Source organism: Falco cherrug, chromosome 6 (genome assembly GCF_023634085.1).
Source record: "Falco cherrug isolate bFalChe1 chromosome 6, bFalChe1.pri, whole genome shotgun sequence".
Taxonomy (NCBI): domain Eukaryota; kingdom Metazoa; phylum Chordata; class Aves; order Falconiformes; family Falconidae; genus Falco; species Falco cherrug.
In genome coordinates, this window is record NC_073702.1 from 11,982,264 (window position 1) to 11,996,635 (window position 14,372).

Below are 14,372 nucleotides of genomic sequence, written 5' to 3' on the forward strand. Positions count from 1 at the left end.
TCAATCACATATTAAGTTGCATATAGCAAAGATGGATTTGAAGAAGTTTGCATTTGGTGTATGCCATATGCACATACTCAGGACTACATACCCAGTTAACTCACAAAACCTTATGTTTAATTTCTCTAACTACCTTCAATTCAGGAGAAATATTTTCATTTGTTTTGTTGTTTGATTTTTAAAATAAAGTACTAGCCAAAAAACACTGGACAAAAAGCAGTTTTCTATGCATATGCATATGACTCACAATTTATATATGCTCTCCTGTACTGGTACTAGGGCAATACAAAAAATAAAATATAGAGGTGGCATCTTGTATTCCCTTTGTGCTGATGCAGTAATTGCACAAGGCCACAGAGCACTGGACAACAAGTATCTATGCCCATGGGATAACATGTTGTTTTTCCCTGAACTCAAAGAAGGAAAAAGACCTTTAACCTTGGTACTGGGGGAGGTGCATGTATGTGTGCGTGCAACAAATGCACAAGATTTTTAATATTCATACCTAAGTATATATCCTAAATCCCTGTAGCTGAATTCTAGCTAGCACTATTTCAGAACACCTTGGCTACTCGATTTATTATACATAGATACAGCATCTGAGTGTAACACATCAAACACCTTTGGAACGCTGGTAAGTATGCAAAATAAGTAGGGCCATCTCTAATAACTAGGGGAAAAGTTTAAGGAAGTAAACAAAGATGAGAAGAAGCAGATCGTGGAGAGGGAGAGCTTACTCTTAAATGTCCTTGCCAGTTACAGTAATGCCACACTCACTATAGTGAATAAGCAGTTCATCTACTACACTAACATTGTAAGTAGGTTATTTGCAATTTTATGTAACACATTTGTGCAAGTTACAAATACTGTTGGCTTTCACACTACACAGATCAACTGACTTTCTCTTAGCCTGTAAGATCAGTTAGCTGTGTGAACAGTATGTGATTTCCTGCACAGTGTTCAAGAAAAAAGCTTTGATAATTTTCATATGGATACAGAACAAAACACAACAATGGAAGGACAAAACACAGCCGTTTTTTTTTATTTTGCGTTGCATAACTATTTAAATTCAACAACAAGAAGTACCATCTGGATGGTGAAGATAGGTGGCATAAAGGATATGAGAGAAGTGTAAATACTATGAAAAGAGGATAATCTACAGTGCCAGAATGAGTGAATGCGCCATGTATGTTCAGGAAAGAACACCACCACACTGACACCTGGGGGGCAGAACATGAAAGCTGTGCTGTACACATAATAGCAACCTTGTCAGAAGTGGAGAAGGTGGCGCCGACCCTCCCGGCGCTAGGTGATGTACAGAGCATAAGGGTCTGATACTAGAGTGCTCACTCGACCTGGAGCGAGCGTGGTGTTTTCCCCTAATGACTGGCTGTTCAGTTGTTCGTGGGGTTGGAAGTCCCCTTCTAGAAAGACATGGTAGCAGACCCCTAAAACATCAGGGCCAAAAAGAAACTGTTCAGTTGTTAGCTCCAGGCACACCTTTCCATGTCCCCCTCCATCAAAGAACATTGCAAATCCTGGCTGCAGGACCAGGGCTGACATTTCAGATCAAAGTTACTGATTTTGAATGCAAATCTATTTTCAAAATCATGAACTGCAGAACACTCACCACTGCAGATGCACTTGACCCTAATTGTGGACCTGTTGAACTGCACTGCACATAGCAGACAGTCAGCCAAAAACTCTAGCTGCATTTTAAACACAAGTGAACAACACATATGACCTAAATACTAGCAGAAAGTAGGCTATGAATACCTAGGTTTACCACAAAGCATTTCTGTTTCTAAAACATATATTTTATGTTTATTAAAAATATTAACTGGATTTCAGTTAGTGTCCTAAAAAAGGACAATATGTAATCACCTATGTAATTCCCTTGGTTTCCTTAGGAGTTTGAAATAAGGGATCTATTTAAGGATTTTTCTGCTCTAAGTCCTAAAACAGAAATAGAGTTCTGAAGGAAGTCTAATGAAAATATAATTAAAATATACAGTAAAATGATTCATTGTGTTAACATAATAAAGCATAATTATTGGTAGTTTAATAATTGCATACACTGCAAGTATGAGATAACCTGAGACATTTCAAGTTTGGAAAGTGACAAAGTACTCTAACTGTGCCTTTTTCTTCTTTCTTGGTTTCCCAGCAATACAGCATTTTGTAAGTGGTACTACTGTATCTGCCATTGTTGCAGAAATTTCAGTTTCCTGTGATGTAACTTCATTGTGAGTTTTTTTGTTTTTTTTTTTTTAATTTCTGCAACTTATGAAGTCTCCCTTCACACACTCAACACAACTTTCCCACAAGATACTGGCAAAGTAACCAGGGACTGTCTACTTCATACGACTATGATGCACTGAAAAGTCACCCTAAAAAAAGTACATACGAGACAACATGCAGATGCCTACCAAGGATAACAAATAGGTTTAGTTTCAAGGCCATTTCATCAGTAACAGTTTATGTGGAAGTCCAGTCACAATGCAACAAAACCAGGATTCTGTTGCCCTTGCTACATTCTCTCTCTTAAACCTTAATGGTTCTTTAGCCTAACTCCAGATTTGCCCTGGTGATAACGCTAACATTCTTGCAGAGACCGATTCCCCCGATTCTAAAAGATGCTTACAATAATGAAGATGAGCCGAGTTCTGAAAATTCCTGTTTCTCCATGCTGACTGTAGAAGTATCCATGCCAACTACTGCATGCAATCAGCTTTTATGCATGCTTTATTCGATGTTTAAACATCATAACATCCATAAGGTATGTATGGATCCTACTCTGCCAGAAAGTGCTTGCTTGCTTTTACTGTGACTAAATGCTCCAGTCTAACAGTCATCATGTTCTCTGTTCAGATTTTTCTCATTTTAGAGGCTAATTATCCTGGAATTCATCTCAGTGAAGCGCTAGGAGAGTCTGTCTTGCCATTACAGAACAGACACTTCACCTGAGACTCAGAAACTTACCTCCTGCTCTTTCAGTAACAGCCTTTTTAGAGACTGTCCCCTTCCATGAGAGACAGAGGATCTGCTTAACTAACATGAAGACAATCGGGCTTAAGACTTGCATTAGCTGGGATATTACATTTGAGACAAATATGCTACTGGGCCTGCAGATAAAAATAAGAGCTAAAAGGGAAATGGAAAAGCAGATAAAAATAAGAGCTAAAAAGGAACTGGAGAAAAACTAGAATGGAGTTAAGGACTTGCTGGCCTAGGAGAAAGTTCAGTTGCTGAAAGGAAGAAGTCTGCAAATGGCTGATCAGGAGAATGAGACAAAAAGGAACAAGCATAGGAGACAAAAACTAGTGTATTACTAAGGAAACAAGATGGAAATGAGGTAAGAATTATGGAGAGAAGAAGAATTTGGGAGAGAAATTATACCTGGTGAGCAATGAGATTGCAATGTGTGTAGCTTATCTGGTTCCTCACAGAGGAAAGCAACACTGCAAGCAGCAAATCTATTAATTCAATTGGCAATGGTTTACTGAGGAATCCTACAGGTTCTAGCTCTGCCTGCACACAAGGAAACTCGGATTTCTCTCTCTTCAGACTGATGGCTCAGTGGCACGTACTAAATAAAACATGCTGCCACTAACAGAACTATAAACAAAAACTAAAAAAATAAAGAGAGCATCGCCAATCCTGTGTAACCCTAGCACAGGGTTCTATGTAAAATATAAAGACTGTATGTATCGTAACATATATGACAGATAATCTGGCATTTCTGGGATGATCAGTTAGGGCTGAAAGAAAACATTTTAGGATTGGGATGAACCAATTTTTACCACCACTTTCCTCATTCATACAACACAGAAAATACTTGATTTTCATGTAACCAGTTTTACTTCTTCAGAAGAGTTTACTGAATCACATCTTTAAGGCTTATGTCATCAAATTAGTAGAACTCTTAGGTTCTGTAAACTACCCTGATAAGGTTTGCTTTTCCCCTTTTATGTACATTTCCTAAGTTATCACAATAGAGAACTTAATTTTACATAGCGTGTTGAAAGGCTTTATAGATAAATGGATAGCATGCTGATGTCTTATTCCAGTAATCTGCTTAGCTAATAGTAGACAAGATCTACAAATTGCAAACCAAAGACTAAATCTTAGACAGAAATGGATATTTGAGGAAGAAATAGTCTTGCGTTATAGTTGCCTTTTTACAAGAAAATTAATTGCCTGTCCTATTATCAAAACTTTCTGGCACTAGCACAACCTTATATCTATAATGAAACGCTAAACTACAGCACTCAGACAATTCTGTGAATAGCAGTGAATCATTTTATGGAAACATGAAACCTACAACCATGTGCCATGGAGATGTAAAAAGCAAAGCACAATTTGTGTTTCCCTATGCTCTTGTTGCACTGTGTTCGTCACTGAACGGTTATCAAGAACTGAGTCCCTTGGAGTTCAGCCTCCCCTTAGTCTTCACAAGTTAGAAAAAAACGGGGTAAAAAATGCCTTTAGCTATCTCAGTAGCAAAACTGTCCTGGTTTAAACACAGCAAGAATTTCAGCCATCATTTAGGTAATTTCTCTGGTCTAAACAGAAAAAGTAACTGGGCTGTTGTGACAACAGAATCATCAAAATCAAGAAAATTGTAACCATGGCTTTTGGATCAGGAACGTATTCCGGGACTTGAAGCAGTAAAATAAAACAAAGGCTCTGAAGTTTTGCTACATAATGTGCATTTTCATTGACACTAAACATGTGTCTGTGCTGTTCATGGAAGTTTTTCACCCTCATAGTGTAAAGAGATGAACTTTCTTCCTCTGCTAATCAAGATAACAGAAATCTATTTCTGACAAAGGCAGGATCTCACCCCTCCTCACTGCTCTTATTTCAGCCAATACACAGGGTTTAAAGCTTAACTAGCTGTGCTTATGATTTAGTATATATTTTTTTTTTTTCACTTTTTCTTAAGAATTTGAATACATAATCCTAACTACTGTAGCATCAAAGTTAAAAGTTACAATGTAATACAAATACAGGAAAATTCAATGAATACACAAGTTAAAGTCTCAGTGTTTATATTAACTTCATGTAATGATAGATTATAAAATTTTCTATACAAAATTAAATGTGTAACTTAACATTTTTATATTATAAAGTGAAATTATTGTGATCAGAAACATCATGAATTATAAGTCTGTTAATATATTTTTTTCATCCTCAAAGTTATTCTAAAATAGGTGAGATTTTTTGAAAAAAGATCAGTGGTAAAGTGCAGAAAAGTGTTAGGCCCATACTAATGAAATATGCTACGCATTTTCAAATTTCATCTTACAGATATGAAGACAGTGGCAATGGGTCTCAGATTTTGGCTTATAAAATGGATGGACTGCCAGTCTTTACCATTGAGTTTATCTGCAACGATGGAGAATGCCAGAAAAATTCCTTATGTATGCAACACAGCAAGCAGTGCTAATATAGATACAAAGTAAATAATCCTGCAAATTACAACATAATTTTTGGTACCGTCACAGATGTTCTACTTCAAAAGTCATATTAGATGTATATTCTGAAAACGTGAACCAGATTGATTATAAGAGATGTTTACTCATCAGTAATCCTACCTTTCTGTTTCAGTTGCCGAGGTTTTCCTAGTTTGTTTTTGGCTGCTATATCTTTCCACTTTTCTGGACTGCCTGTGAAATGACATGTCAGAAAAGAAATAAACAAAGAAGAAAAATAATACAGAAATATGAAGATTATTTATTAATGTATTATAAAGGTAATAACAGCAATGGTTGACAGATGAAAAAGAGACAACTATTGTCATGAACAGGCTGGTGAAATCAAGGTTTAAGACACATTGCACTGATTAGGTTTGATTGAGGCTGATGGTGTGCAAGTTATGAGGTAACAAAGCGTTGGACCTAACATTAACACTGACTGAACCTGCAGCTAGTTTCCACTTTACAGTCTGTATTTGATTAGAAATAATGCCTCCTCATAGGCCTTTTAGTCATCTCAACAGCAATGAAAACAAACGCAGAGTAGACAGCATGAAAAAAAATGTTGCAGGAAGGACCACAAAATACTAGTCAAATGTAAACTTTAAAAATTGATTTTAAATCTAAATTTCAAAATCAAGACAAATACTGCATCACATCAGATTTAAATAACACTGTCACTATATTGATTAAAACTTGGCTTTTCAAAAATCTCACGTAATTTAGGCTTGTTAAAGTTTTTTAGAAACAGTTTAAATATTTTTTTCCGGTATACATAAGTAAGTTAGAAGTTTATTTCATTCCTTCACTCCTTTCCCTCGTAAATCTTTTACAGAATTCATCTGACATTTGGATAGTGAGGTACTAGTTACCTCTGACAATTCAAGTATTTAACAATGAACAGTAGGATGAGTCAATAAATGTAGGAATGAAGCTAAAGCATGTTTCACCATTATGACCCAGGACTATAAATATACTATGAAAATCTCTGCAAGTCTTGTCTGTTCCAAAATTTTCTTTACTGCCCATAGTAATGTGAGCACTTACAAGTTAGGACTTACAATTTTATACCTCTGATAATCATCAAAGTATATTGTTTGGTTTTTTTAGAAAAAGTGCATACAGTATTTCAGGAGGGGTCAAAACCAGGGAGCGATGATTATTCATTGATAGACCAGAAATGTTGACAAACCCTAACTTGCATCTTATACCGGTGCAAGAAATATGTCAAGGAATTTGCAATGATATAACCAATGTCATATATTAAACTATAAAAAAATTACTGTGGGCAAAACAAATAGGAAAAAATATTTTTTAAAATGTTTTCCTTTTAAACCTCTGTGGTTATTATAAAGAGTAATCCAGGGCCTGAACTGGAAGATACCTAAACAGCTGTAACACCAAATTATACCCAAAGAATTATACTCATAGTGGATTTTCATGATTTGTACCCATTGCAATATTTTATAAGCATTATATTGTGATGTAGTATGTTCCACAACAAAGAAAATACTGTAGCAAAATACAAAATGCTTTTTGCATGAGGAGAGGTCATATATTTTCTTTCCAAAAATAATATCTGGGATTACAAATAAAAATCCCCCTTGTCCTCAAACTATTTTCTTCAGATTTACTTTTGTATATTCTCATTAATTTTTAATTTTTTTTCTTTACTAGGACAAATACAAGGTGGATATACAGAGAAACATGTATTAAATGCTGCAGCTTTACTTAAAACCTACGGTTAGCAAAGTATTTGAAGTTATAATTAGATCCACTGAACACAGCAGCATTATCAGTCAGATGATGTCACCGTCTTCATTTTCTGTTTGGTTGGTTATGGGGCTTAATTTCCTCTTACTCATTATGTCACTTGCTTAAACTGTGACATTATGTGCAATGGAGAAAAAGAGCACATAGTGACTTTCTGTGGGTTGGAAAAGCTGAGAGTAGGATATGCTTTTCGTGAAAAGTAACAAAGTAATATATAGCACTAGTGAGCTGAATAGACTTATTTCTCTGCTCTCTATGCTGTCCTTGTGAGCAGCACACATTGGAAATATGTTTAATATCACAATTTCCTTTCTGTTTCCTTCCTCTTGCTAAGGTGATGCTTTATACAGCTCCATATAGCTCAACAGCCTACTACAGCACTCAGTCCCAGCTCAACTTGAGCATGCTGTGGACATTGGCAGGTCCATATTTACAGGTAGGTGTCCTTTCATATCATAGAATGGTTTGGGTTACACAGGATCTTAAAGACTGTACCATATACAATGTGTGACAAGTACACTGGGAATAAGAATGCTCATGTCATACTCAAAATTACCTCTTAAATGTACTTTACAGGGGATTAAATATTACCTATGAACAATACCAGCATATATGTACTCATACATAAAAAGATGGAAAACCTAAATACGTGAAAGTATCACACAGAGCATATGAAGAATATACTATAACCAATACCTAATTTAACTGGAACTAGGATTTGAGTAAATACAGATACCTCTGTGCTGCTCCAGGTTTAGCACTTAGGTGGTCTACACTGTCCTGTTTTGGAATGCAAGAATCCAGCGTCCTTGTTCTTCACAAAATTTGGAAACATGGATATGGATTTGGACAGAATGAGCAGAAACAGAGAGATGGTCACATGCAGTGAAGGTGGAGACATGCAGTCAAATATACAAACCAAAAATACTAAGGCACTATCTGCTGAGAAAGGCTATATTTCTCATTTCCCCTTCTATTGATTTAATCCATGCACTTTAAGGAAATGTTATTTTTTTTTAGATATAATATCAACAATCTAAGATGCAATAAAGTAAAGAATGAAAGCCACAAAAATATTTTAAAAACCCTTCTACTCTACATGCTGAACAGCAGCACTGAGGCTCAACAGTGGCTGTTATCCTCGAGAATTAATCTATACTACTGTTCATTAGATTAGCATATAAACCTATACAGAACAACTTCCCTTAGGAATTTGAAAAATGTCTATTTTGTCATTATATTGTCAAATTATCCTGAAAATGCAAGTAAATTTCATCATTTCATATATTTTGATGAAAACTTCGTATTCTGTTGCCAGCCAGTCTGCTACAGTAACAATTAACAACAATCCAATAGCGGAGTAGAATAACTGCCTCAACTTTTTTAAAAGAAAAAGATATTCAGAATATTTGTTAATTTGTATATTATTTTTATTTCTGCTGATACTGTTTAAGAATCTCAGATTTTGTTCACAGCTTTCAGCTTAGCATAAATATTATCAGCTTGCTGGTATATTATTAATTTTTTAACGGAATATACGGTAAAAAAAATAATCCTGATAAGGTGTATCAATGTAAGATTTTTTTCCCCTAAATATCAAATTTGGCTTTTAAAGACAAAACTAAGCAAAATTTGCAGTCAACTAGTAATCTAAATGTAATAAATTTGCATCTATACCTCCATTAGGGTGAGAAAATGTTAGATTTCTCTTTAAGGTCACAGTTCTACCAACTGTCACACCAAACCACTGACCAATAAGGCCCTGTTATGTATACAGACAAGCACTATATATATATTACTTTATATAAAGACAAGCTATTCACAGTTCATGTTCCAAAGACCCATGTCTCAAATATTTATCACCATTGAGTGTAAACAAAATCTATACACAGAAATATGATAATATTCATACCAAAATTAAAAATTACTATTCCTAAAGTGACAAAATAACATTTTTATAAAATTCAGGGTCTAACATTTAAAATTGTTTATTACTGGCTTGTACAAGAGACCTTAGCAGTTTGCAGTAACTCTGTTCACTTATGTAGCCTTAAAGCCATCACGTATGTTATGTTCAATACTTCCTGAATTTTCCTGAACATTTCTGAAATGCTGGATGTACATGGTTTGTGAGCTGGGAGTTCACAACTACTCTGAAGGCTTGGTAGCTTCTCACACTCATTCCTAGCACTTCAATTCATGTCTTGCAAAACTGCCTCCCTGATCAAGTCATATAGTGTTGCTGGAATGATGTAAAAGGATCGTCTGGACCAAATCAGTCTGCCACTGGCAGTGCACAACATACTTCGGGTTGTATTCGTGAAAGTACCAGAAGGCCATTTTCTCAACAGCTGGCTTCAAGATGACTACTGGGCCACCAAAAGCTACTTCTCTTAACTGAAAGTCTATGAGAAATAATTTTTTTTAAAAGGCTTATTTTATCCAGCCTTGGTTATATGTTGAAATTATATGCAGACTTCTCAAAAAGAACAGTCTGAACACAATTCCCATCTACCTTTAAATGCTCAGCTTTCGTTCTCCTTGTTTTTACCATCACTTACAATTTCACAGTTTCGCAGTCCTCCAGTTACCAAAATGTCTTTCACTTTAGACAGACTTCCTAACTCAAATTTCTATATAAAAACCAAAAAACCTCCCAGCAATGAAGCTAACAAATTCAAACCAAAAATGATTCTTTAAAATGTCTTAAGGAAATACATGATACTAGCCAAACACTTGTTAATTATTAACACTGAAATAACATATAACCCATCTCTCATCTTGTCAAGGTACATCAAGAAGTCACTTTTTCTGATACGGCAAGTGAATGAATTCCAGAATAACAACAATCTTGCAAAAAGCTTTACTAAAATTCATGCTATGAATCATTATCAATAAATACAATGTTGCAAAACCTGAATTTAAATTATCAAAATTAGAAATAATGCATAGCTTGTGTTTAAGAAATGCATTCAGAAATGGATCTTCTTGATTGCACCCTATATGCAAATTGTAAGATAAATCTCAAATGTACTCAAACGAAGAGTAAGATAAAATCTGTCAAAGTCAATTAAGCTGTGAAAATATGATTTGAAAGTGGTCATAAGAAGTTAGTTACTGCTGCTGATCCTTCATTCCCTAACATCCACCTCATTAGTTATCAAATTGATACAAATACATACTAAATAACCCATATATTATACAACTGAGTGGTGCTGGCTAACTGCCAAAGCTATGGGAAATGATCAGAATTAATGCAAACTTAGAGTAGAATACAAAGGTAAAGCACCTTTGATGCCCTCACTGATACTCTGCAGACATTGTGGGCTATTATCTTGTACTGGGCATGCAATGCAAAGAGCCAAATTGCATTTGGTTTGCATGGCAAGGTTCTGATACAGTGTGGGGTGGGAGTGGGGGTGGGGATGGTGTGTCTACAGGGGTGGCTTCTGTGAGAAGCTGCTAGAAGCTTCCCCCATGTCCCCTGCAGCCAGCTCCAAGATGAACCCACTGCTGGCCAAGGCCAAGCCCATCAGCAACTGTGGTAGCGCCTCTGGGATAACACATTTAAGAAGGGAAAAAAACCCCACCTGTGCAACAGAAACTGCAGAGGGAAAGAGGAGTGAAAATATGTTAGTGCAGCAGCTCTGCAGACCCCAGGCCAGTGCAGAAGGAGGGGGAGCGGCTGCTCCAGGCGCTGGAGCTGATTCCCCTGCAGCCCGTGGTGCAGCCCATGGTGGAGCAGGCTGTACCCTGCAGCCCGTGGAGGTCCATGGTGGAGCAGGCTGTACCCTGCAGCCCGTGGAGGTTAACGGTGGAGCAGGTATCCACCTGCAGCCCGTGGGGACCCCATGCCAGAGCAGGTGGATGTGCCTGAAGGAGGCTGTGACCCGAGGGAAGCCTGTGCTGGAGCAGGGTCCTGGCAGGACCTGTGGCCCCTGCAGAGAGGAGCCCAGGCTGGAGCAGGTTTGCTGGCAGGGCTTGTGACCCTGTGGGAGGGAGCCCAGGCTGGAGCAGTTCGTGAAGAGCTGCAGCCCATGGGAAGGACTCCATGCTGGAGCAGGGGAAGAGTGTGCGGAGTCCTCCCCTTGAGGAGGAAGGAGTGGCAGAACCAACATGAGATGAACTGACAGCAGCCCCCATTTTCTGTACCCTCTGCACCACTGGGAGGGAGGAAGTGGAGAATCTGGGAGTAAAGTGAATGGGAAGAAGGGACGGGTAGGGGGAAGGTATTTTTAAGTTTTATTTTTATTTTCTCATGATCCTACTTAGATCTGATTGGTAATAAACTAATTTTCCTAAGTCTGTTTTGCCCATGACGGTAATTGCTGAGTGATCTCCCTGTCCTTATTTCGACTCACGAGCCTTTTGTCATATTTTTTCTCTCCTCTGTCCAGTTAAGGTGGGGGAGTGAGAGAGCGGCTTTGGTGGGCACATGGCATCCAGCCAAGTTCAACCCACCACACCAACATTCTACAACCTTTTCTTAATCTGGGAGGCTACAACCAGTCATCAAGACTGAGGTTAGCCTAAACTCCTTCTAGGTTGATTACTGACTGCATCAATGGGATTTGAGTGACCAGTTTACCTGCAAGACTTCCAAGCACAAGATTTCACTAAGGAAATTAGGCTGCTGTTTCTCTGACTCAAAATCTTTTCCACAGATTCTATATCCTACAGATGCTTTACTGTAACACGTTTGGTAACAGGTAGTAGATGATTTCATTCTCCACAAAACTTAGCTGATATCAAAAGGCTTACAATTCTGCATTAAGAATGGCAGTATTTAGATGAAAACCTCATTTCACTGATATGGGATATGATTATGAATTAATTCTAATCACTTCAATGATTTTATCAGGCCTGATCCACTGAAGTCAAAGCCAGTCTTTCCATTGACTTGAAAAAAGGGAAGCAAAATTACTTAAAAATGCCTAAACAATACAAAGTACATTTGTAAACTATTTATAGCTGTCCCATCAAAAAGATGTGTTGGCAAAAATTCTAGAAATGCACTATCTGTAAGGGGGGACAATTCTGAAAAAATGTTTCACAAACCTAATGTTATAATGCTGTCTTACTCAAATAGAAATGCTATCCAAATGCACTCTTCCCACCTTGTTTTAGTGGAATACGCCCAGTATCAAGCAAACAAGACAAATTACAGTACAAATTTAAGCGCTGTGGGTAGACTTCAGCAGAAGGTAAGTACTAGCACTGTAGTAACTGAGTTTTAACCATATACCAGTCTTAACAGTTTTAAGTACAACTTTGTAAAGAATTTACACATGGATTATTTACATGAACCATCTTACTGTAACAGATAAAATTTGAAGGGAGAATTTTTAATTTGCATCTCAATAGAAATTATAATGTTTGTTTAAAGAAAACCTAGCTCTATCTTGAAAAAAAAAAATACAACTGCCAAAGCAATGGAATACCAAAACTGATTTGAATAGAATGTTCATGACAAGAAAAAAAATAAAGGCGCTTCTATTAATCATAGGTGGTATTCAGCAAAAAAAAATTATTTAAAGCCCTGGTGTTTTTAACCAAAACCTACCTTGTTAGGAAAACCTGCTCCATGGAGACCATCCTGATTTGGACAGAATTTACAAATAGTGCCAATTTTTACATATATCAACTAGCAATATTAGCAAGAGTTCCAAAATATCAGTTTGTGCTTTTTTTTTTCCCCTTAGGAAAAGTTTGTTAAAAGAAGGACAAAAAATTCAATAAAAATAAAAATGAACACCTAGACAAGAAGAGGCTCTACAACAAATACTTGTCATACTATAACGCACACAGTGAAAACACCACCAATATTTACAGAAGTAGGTAAAAACAGACTAAGCAATATTAACACAGATGACATTTTGTTGTATTAGACATCTTTTTTACGGCATGTGACCATTCAGGCAAACAGAAAACTTGAAAAAACTTTAATTCCTAGGTGCTTTATAACAGTTCAACAAAATGCAGAGATGATATCTAAGCTGCTGTTTTATTTTTTTGGGCTTCTGGAGGTTGTAAATCTCTGTCTACATATACGCAAACTTTTAAATTTTGGTATACTCTTCTGAGAGTGCAAGATGCAGGAAGCCACTTTTCAACTGGGAGGAGCTGACTAGTACCTGTCATCCTCCGGAGATGCATGCTGGATATGAATCCTGGGACTAGTAGGTCGTCTCCTCTCTAGGGAGGGGGACCATCTACCCCTGTTTGCCCGTTCAATAAAACAGGAAAAAAATAGGATATTTAGTTTGTGATAAAATTAAATATACGGGATTTGGGACTGGAAAAATACCCCAAAAAGTAATGAAAGTGTGTCATTTAATTATTTTTTCTAGCAGTTTTTTATTCCCCAAGTATATGATTCTTATGGCTGCTTACTTCAGAAACATTACAGCTGAAACAAAGAGAATGTATGCCAAAAGTTGCAGAATTTAGACCAATATAAGTCTTTTACATAGTGTACCATTAAGTTTTCAAATACTCTCAAATGCTAGACTATCTAAAAAGCCTGTCATTTGCATAGGAAGTCATAATTCCAAACTAGAAGAGCTTTTCAAAGACCATACGATGGTCATTTTCTGTCGACTACGGGCTGGTATTTTGTACAGCCTATCTCTCCTAGTTCTTTGCACTGAAAAATGCATTCTCAGTAAAAATGTAGGACTATGAATTAAAAGACAAATTCTAAGGCATAAAGTGACCCTTTTCTGGAACACAGCAAGAGAGTAAAGGTAAATTGATTAGCTCCAACTAATTTATACACATTTGTGTACAAGTACAGAGGCAGTTATTTTTTCATATAATTGAAAGTGTATGCAGACAGCCTCCTCTTCTGTTCATTTCTCCGTATCCCTGCAGTACATGTCAGCAGATTATGTTGTAAAATTAAACTTAACAAAAAGGACCTGAATTGTGAATGAAAATTGGTGTCTCATGATTTTTTTCTTGAAAAAGGTAATTTAATTTAGAATTATATATACTATACTATACACTGTCATTGCTTATTTTGTTGGGATGTTATGTGGTTGTAATACTACAAGTGTATTTATAACAATTTACAAAATCAAAATATACTGATTTATTTACAAACAGGAAAGTGTTTTC

General features: G+C 36.6%; 1 protein-coding gene across 36 annotated transcripts in view; it reads right to left on the reverse strand.

The window, feature by feature from the left end:
• RIMS1 (regulating synaptic membrane exocytosis 1) overlaps positions 1–14,372 on the reverse strand; it is a 335,679-nt gene that overhangs the window by 96,823 nt on the left and 224,484 nt on the right. For 14 of the 36 annotated variants that reach the window (XR_008732858.1, XM_055714419.1, XM_055714416.1 and 11 more), the window contains 4 exons: positions 13,388–13,471; positions 7,990–8,067; positions 5,601–5,672; positions 1,266–1,448 (listed from right to left, as the gene is read on the reverse strand). Coding sequence is in view for 35 of the 36 variants with exons in the window: in XM_055714419.1 (XP_055570394.1) it covers positions 1,266–1,448; positions 5,601–5,672; positions 7,990–8,067; positions 13,388–13,471 (417 nt within the window). In the remaining variant the exon portion in view is untranslated. The remainder of the gene's footprint in view (positions 1–1,265; positions 1,449–5,600; positions 5,673–7,989; positions 8,068–13,387; positions 13,472–14,372) is intronic. The other 22 variants (XM_055714449.1, XM_055714437.1, XM_055714450.1 and 19 more) reach the window with 6 other exon arrangements.